Raw genomic sequence first — 7,404 nt, forward strand, 5'->3', positions numbered from 1 at the left:
TTTTTTTTAATAAAAATTCAGTACATTAGCCTTCTCTAGATACAGAAAGTTATAAAACACAGCAGAACAGCTCTTTTCACCCTTATTATTTTCCATTTCTCCATACATATACACTCCCATGCAGCTGTATTACAAAAGTAGTGTTTAGTAAACAAAACAGGACAAAACAAAAAACTATAGAGATCAATAAAAGTACTTAGGATAGGAAACCAGGGAAAAGCCCACTACTCAATCAGTTGTAATTAACAGCTGTTTTGAGGTAAGCAGCAGTTTACTTGTACCATAGGAACTGACTTTAGAAACATACACGGTAAAATCAATCTGAAAAAAAAAATCAAAATGCCTTCCTCTACTGTAGAAAAAAATGTTTTTGAACAAACTGGGACAACCTCCATGCCACACAGCAGGCACATACCAGTCAAGTCAGCACATGTGTAGCACCAGCTCAGCCACAGCACATGGCACCTCTTCCCATCCCACAGGCCAAAAATAGAGCATGAAAAAGGGATGGGGAGTCTAGGGAGAAGAGGAAAAACTGGCATATCCATGGGGAGAAGAAAGGCATGGTAATGATGGCATATTGTAGACATTAAAGAAAATATAAGATTGCACGTGACTCAACAAAAGACAGCCTTACTGAAAACTAGACTTCATTTAACAGCTTATAAAATAGTATTAAATTTAGCATGGCTCAGCAGATTGCCTTTACACCATGGAAGAAAGGGAGTGGCATGTACTGGCAAAGAGAGAATGCCCTGTAGGAACTGTCACCAACCATACACCCACCAAAAGGCAGAAAGGCACTCCTGTAAATTCCCTACAACTAGATTTTTGTGCTTAGCAAGCCCAGCAGCTCGACAGAGCAAACTGATGGGAATGCCTCTGCTTACCAAAATTTGGCCAAACCCATGGGCTGCAGCAGCTCAGTGCACCTGTGTTCATAGCACTAGGTGATAGAAACCTTGAAGAAATGATCAGCACCAGTAACAAGCCTGCATTTTCAACATCTAACACAGTAACTAACACAAGCATGATAGCTACCATGTTGTCTGAAAGCAGAAGGTATACTGGTGACCTGTAACATAATTACAGTCAACTTCCTTGTTGTAAGCTGGGGACATACACAAGCTCTCTAATAGGCTATGTTCCACATTTAATTTTATGAACACAGTATGCAGTTTAGCCTACTTTTCCTGTTTTAGGGAGGGGGAACAAAAACATTGCATTAATAAACAGATTTGTCATTCCATATCTTGTATCTCATTATTTCTTTGGCAACAGGAGTTACAGCATTTCCTTTATAAATCAGATGCTGGATGGACCATCTATTTACATGCTAGCTAGTATACATTACATAGGATTATTGACTGCCAAAGCAAACTATTTTATGCCAAGCTTAGGGAGGTAGATAGCCTTTTAAAGTCTGGTCAGACTCCATGACAGAAAACAGTAATAAAAACAGAAACTGAGTCTGTGAACGGTGTAAGAGCTCTAGCTCTTTTCCAGCTCTGAGATCAGTTGCCAACACTCTCCACCTACCCCTGATTAAAGGCTTGTTTTATTACAAATCCATACACACCACTTGAAAGAGCAGTCTACAGGTTCCTGAAATTACTATGTTCAGAGCATGTTTATTTTTTAATACAATCAATCCACATTATCATTTCACTCCTGTTGCACATGGGTAGTGGAAAATAAAGCATTAAATTTACTTTAAGGAAAAAGATTCAGGCTATCAAGAAATTAGATACCTGTTATTTGAGCTTCTGAAATATTTTCACCTATTCTAAGATTGCTTGCTTTAAGCATTACACTACTGAATTGAAAAGCATAATAGTTTACCAAATCATCATTTCAACATGGAATAATTAGAAGCCTGTTTCAAAGTTTTATTAGTTTGTCATAAAAAACTTACAGTAAGTTCAAATATGTACAAATAGTCATAAAAACAAAGCCATGTTCAGTTACTTATACACGAGCCAAATATTCATGACATGGCTACAAAAAAAGTCTTCAAAAAACTCCCACAAGGTTAAAACAACCATTAAAAGTTTATGCTTCAAAAGCCCAGTAGCAGCAATTGACAGCTCATTTCATTACAAAAATCAGGGGGTAGTAGTTAACTTTGACTTGAATAAAATTGTATGTTTAAGATTTAACTCTCAACAAATAGTAAAAGTAGTAGCATGGTTGTCAGTCTAGGCTTTGTTTTAACAATCATTAAGCAAGCACAATTGCCTCCCCATACAAGGAATATTAACTCTTAAGATCCATGCCTCCACTGTTTGTTTTCTTCTTGGTTGAATCTTACTTGGTGTTCAGCTGATTTAGTTATGCGTTCAGTCCTCTATGCATTTCATTCATTTCCTTCACCTGGGGGAGGAGGAAATAGGTTGAGGAACATCAACATTTGTGCTACTTAACAGGAGAACCCAGAAATCAATAACTTTACTCCAGATTTTCATCAGCAAGAGGTAATTGTCAGCTACAAAATTTGGATTCCTCTAGGAATACTCTGTACCTGGGGCTGAAACACCATACACCTTAGCACAATTCCATTGTGAAGTAGCACATCAATAGGAACTGCAAGGCCCTTGCAGTTGAAGCTGAAGACCCCTGAAGATCTCCACATCTCCATAATAAAACAAGACTATCAGTGCTTCCTGTGGATTGCACAGCCCTGGCTATAGAAATGTAAAAACAGTACTTGCCTCCAGCACCTCCCCCCTCCCAAATCCTGGGAAAGACATCAGATTGCCAGTTGCCTTTGAAACTAACATGCAGAGCCAACATGGTGAACTATACAGAGATCTAAACTGGTTACAAAATTTCAATCCCCACCACCACGCTCCAACATATCTGAAGCACCCAAAGCAAGCTATTAAACTCCCGCAGAAACTTCTAAGTTTAGGTTCTAACCAACCTCCCCCAAATTCCCCCATATATCAAAAAAAATTACCTCTGCTTTCACGTACTTCCCTTTCTTCCTTCTTGTGAGAACCTGTAAGGAAAGAAAGAGTAAAGGAAGGACAGATTAATTGTTAAGTTTAAGTCTTGATTTACATTTCACTTTATCTGTTTGGCACTCTGATCTTGAAACTGTCCATTCCCCATCCTTCCAGATTTAACAGGCTCTCTGCCACTCTTGACTACCTTAAACCAGGAGGCAAGACAGGTACTTCCTCCACCTAAATGTGTTTTCCTAATACTTCATTTTCCATGCGACACCCTTCTGTCACAACCCAAATCAGTGACAGTCCATCCATGAATTCCTCTCTACTCCCAAGTCTCAAAGAAAGCCCACAAACAGCTAGTTTACAGAGGCAGACTTTCTATCAGAGTCCAACTACCTTGGTGTATTATTCCCCAAATTACACTGATACCCACCCTGCCTGGCAGCTTTGTTAGAACTTACCAGAACAACAATTCCAGCAACTATTGCTATTATCACTATTACAATGACAGCAATGACGCCAGGAGTCAGAGACTTCATGGAAAACTCCGGTGCTATTTCATCAACATAGTAGACCGCTACTGCTTTGTCAAGCTGTACCACTTCATTATCAATGCTGACATTCAGTCTGTTGTTAAGAAAGATGGAATCACCTTTTACCTAAGGACAGATAACAAAAGAGACTTACTAGTTCACCTTGTAATAGGCATTCTTCTATGCGTTACAATTGTTTATCTTGCTTTTGCCAGAATATTTTATGACCATCAAACGCAATGCCATACATATTTAGTCTTTGGAAGACTCTACCCATGACACTTACATCTTTTTCAACGTAGTAGGCCACATCAGCTATATCCACTTCTCCAGCAGATTTGTCTGAGGAATTTTGCTTCAGATCAATAAAAATGTAAGGGTTCTCATACTGGGAAAGAAGACAGTATGGAATTAAAGGGGTTAATTTAGACCCAACTACTAAATATGCAGCAAAATACAATCTGACTTGAGGTAACATTCTCAATCAAGTTTATGGTACTTCTAAAGCAAAGTTTTTATAGAACAATTCAAATTTCACATTTTTGATAAAGCAAAGTGAATTCATATATGAACTAGGAAGACAGACATGCAATTTTTCAATTCAGATAGTTATTTGCTTGTGTTCAATAAGTTAAGCTATTTTGCAAGCCTCCATTAAGATCCGTACTTTATGCAACAAAACTTCAAAGTCACTGAAAGTTTTTAGTGAATTAGTCACAAAATAAAACATGTGCTTCTTACCGTGACATCGGCTATATAGCGCCCATTCAGCATATAACGTCTGGAAATTGTTTCTTTGAAGAATCTACAAGGATATTAAAACCGCAACTGTTAAAAGCAGTAGTATTTTTACACATCACTTTTTAGATAACTAGTACAATTTACACCCCCCACTACCTCCACCCCCAAGTCTGTTTGTGGGGGATTGACCCTAGCTGACACCTATACAAGCCAGTCTCCAAGCAATAGCTACTTTGGAACCACCCTCTCCAAACCTTATTTATTGCTGAGCATGATGTTATATGATCTGGGATAGCTCGTTGGTCAATTCAGGTCAGCTGTCTTGGATGTTTCCCCTCCCAACCTCCTGCCCATCCCTAACCTACTCACTGAGGCAGCAGAGGGAGAGACAGACAAGACCTTTACACTATAACTAACTGATTCTTATCAGCACTGTTTTGGTGACCAGTCTAACACAGCATTATATTGGCTGATACAAAGAAAATTAACTCCACCCCAGCCAGGCCCAGCATACTCATTAAGAGGTACCAGAGCTCTGTTAATTCCCAACAGTGAAGTTGCACTTACTGCAAAACAAACAATTACTGCACTGGTGAAGATCAAAAGACTTTAAATAGCTTTGAGAGTTCACAAATACAGCAGAAACTTCTGTTCCAGCAATAAGCAAAAAAAACCCCACAGCTACAAGCACATTTTTCTTGCTATATGACCTTTGACAAGAAGAATTTTATTTAAGCCAAGAAATATAGCTAGCCTGACGTTTTTTCTCCTACTTCTTTTATGAAGTCCCTCCTCTATCTCTCCATCAGTTTCATTTTTGAGCAGTTTCACCCGATTATCTTCTTTACTATCTTGACTTGATTAAAAGGTACATTTCCACTTAAAAATGATGGTGATTCGTTTCCATTTAAACCGTTAATTTCCAATAAAATTAAAGCAAGCTTTATGAAGGACCTATAGGTCACTTACAAGTCTTACAAAGAAATTAGTTCACACATTTGACAATGCTTTTAAACACTTGGTTGTTTAGAAGTACAGTAGGTCACTTACTTCTTCAGAGACTCAGTGTTCAGAGGAGTTTCTCTTTCAGCATGTTTCATTTTAACGATGATCCACCTGAAGTAATGAATATTCTTAAAAACACATGCATATAAACAGCGTACACCAAGAATCTAATCCCATGTGGGGGGTGGAGGTGAATGAAGCAGTGAGAGGGGGAAAAAAATATATATATCTCCTCCCTTTTCCCCACAAATGTCATTGTTTCCAAAGGAAAAAGGCAGTAAACAAGTACTTATTACTCCACATTCATTCAGTCCCAGTGTATCACTCACACAGATAAATCCTCTGTAAGGCAGAACCTAATACAGGAATGCTTTTAGGTCACAGCACGCCCTGCTGAAAAGACTTACGTTGTTCTGACTAATTGATTGCACTTCAAGTCTGTGTCATGTTTGTCAGTTCTTCTAACACCAGCTGTATTCACACACCAACAGGTGGTTCCATTGCACTGCTTTGCCTTGAAGACACCATTGTTTTCACACTCAGGATCATAAAGACCATCAGTATCTTCAAACGCATCTTTTGGCTTTTCACGACGACCTGATTTTGTGCTTTTTACTTCTGCTTTCATCAACAAGCATTTTGATGTCACTAAAAATAACCAGAAAGTCACATTTTACGATTTCAGACCATGCACACACAAAAACAAAACTCCATAAAACCACATGGTTACTTCAGAAGCAACTGCATTTGAAGCCATTTCAAGGAAGATCAGACACCAAAGACGTAGGTAATAAATAAAGCCAATATGGTTTGGAGTATATCAGCTTCTGAAGCCAAATGCAGAAGTCCAGGCAGTTTCGGTTTCTTCCGCCCAGAGAAAGATTTACAGGCTACCTCAAACCAAGAAGTAAGGCTTTTAGAAAAGGCTCTTTCACCCATAAATTCATAGGAAAAGTCACGATATGTGCTTAGAAGGAAGCAAAAAATTAACGTTTGAGAAATCCTTTTCGTTAGGCAAGGATCAGATAGTGAAAGAGATCAGGGAACTGGAGTCATGCACATAAGTTACGCAGCAGGAATCAGACGCGCTCATTGTTCATCGCCAGTTGACCTAGAAGACCAGGAAGAATCTTTCTTCCCTTCCCTTGCCGTCGTTATTTGCCAGGAGCTCTTTGCGCAGGGTCACATACCCCCTCTTACACGGTACCTGGCACTTTTATTTAGGATCCCCATAGTAGCGAGAGCTCCTAGGTTAAAACCCACAGAGGACAAGCGGGCTGTACTCACGAGTATCACAGTTGACGGTGACACCGGAGCCGATGGAGCTGCACTGGCAGACGCCGTTAACCAACGTGCAGTCGGTGACACGCTTGTTTTTCTCGCAAACACAGTCTGGAAGAGACACACAGCCATGAGCGCAGATGCTCCCGAAGGCGAGGCCGGGCGGAGGCTGACCCCGCGGGCGAGGAGGGGAGCCACAGCCGCCCCTCACCCGCAGCCACGCACCCCGCGGCTCCAGCGTAGGGCGAGAACTTTCCCCTCGAAGCCCCAGGACCGGCTCCGGCCCTTTTTTTTGCTGCCGGGCACCCCAAACCGTGGGGAGAGCCGTCGGGGGAGAGGGACACGACGGACCGGGCACCCTCCCGCCCGCGGGCAGCCCCCGCTGAGGCGGGGGCGCCATTTTGTGGCGCTGCCAGGGGCCGGGCGGAGCGGGGCGCCCACCGCCCCGGTTCGTGGGGGCGGCTCCGCGGGGAACGAGCAGGGTCGCCCTCAGGGGGGTCGAGGGCCCCGTTTGGGGTTAGCGGGGAAGGCGTGGGGCGAGACGAGGGGCGCGGGGCAGGCACTCACCGTTCTGGGCGCAGGCAGCGGCGCAGAGCAGCAGCAGGAGCGCAGCCCCGCGGAGCGGCTCCATGGCTTCGGCCGGCGGTGGGGCGCGGAGAGGCTGGGGAGAAAGCCTCGGAGGAGCGGGTTTGGGGACAGAGAGGGAGAGAGAGCGCTGCGTACGCGGCGGGGAGCGATGTGAGCCGCCCGACAGGTTCGGCAGGGGATGGCCGCGCCGCGCCCTCCTGGCTCCGGTTACACCTGCGAGGCGCAGAGGGCGGCAGCGGCACCTCCTCCCCGGGCAGCCGGGCGTTGTTAAACCGCCCCCTCCCCCCCGCACCTGGGCGAAA

The 7,404-nt window shown here is 42.9% G+C and overlaps 1 protein-coding gene across 1 annotated transcript; it reads right to left on the minus strand.

The window, feature by feature from the left end:
* On the minus strand, positions 1-7,404 carry EPCAM (epithelial cell adhesion molecule). Its single transcript, XM_082757723.1, has 9 exons — positions 7,082-7,404; positions 6,521-6,625; positions 5,641-5,881; positions 5,279-5,344; positions 4,229-4,292; positions 3,774-3,875; positions 3,416-3,613; positions 2,960-3,001; positions 1-2,373 (listed from the first exon to the last, which is right to left on the minus strand). The coding sequence occupies exons 1-9, from the start codon at positions 7,143-7,145 to the stop codon at positions 2,332-2,334; spliced, it is 924 nt and encodes a 307-aa protein (XP_082613849.1). The 5' UTR covers positions 7,146-7,404; the 3' UTR covers positions 1-2,331.

This window comes from Aythya marila, assembly GCF_965140915.1.
Source record: "Aythya marila genome assembly, chromosome: 3".
NCBI lineage: Eukaryota > Metazoa > Chordata > Aves > Anseriformes > Anatidae > Aythya > Aythya marila.

Bases quoted from the DNA above. Each gene is read 5' to 3' on its own strand.
- EPCAM (XM_082757723.1), bottom strand. From the start codon at position 7,145: ATGGAGCCGCTCCGCGGGGCTGCGCTCCTGCTGCTGCTCTGCGCCGCT. The intron at 5,345-5,640 runs GTAAGTCTTTTC...TCATTACTTCAG, and splicing joins AATCAATTAGTCAGAACAAC to GTGGATCATCGTTAAAATGA. The intron at 3,876-4,228 runs GTAAGAAGCACA...CTTCTTTCCCAG, and splicing joins GCTATATAGCCGATGTCACG to TATGAGAACCCTTACATTTT.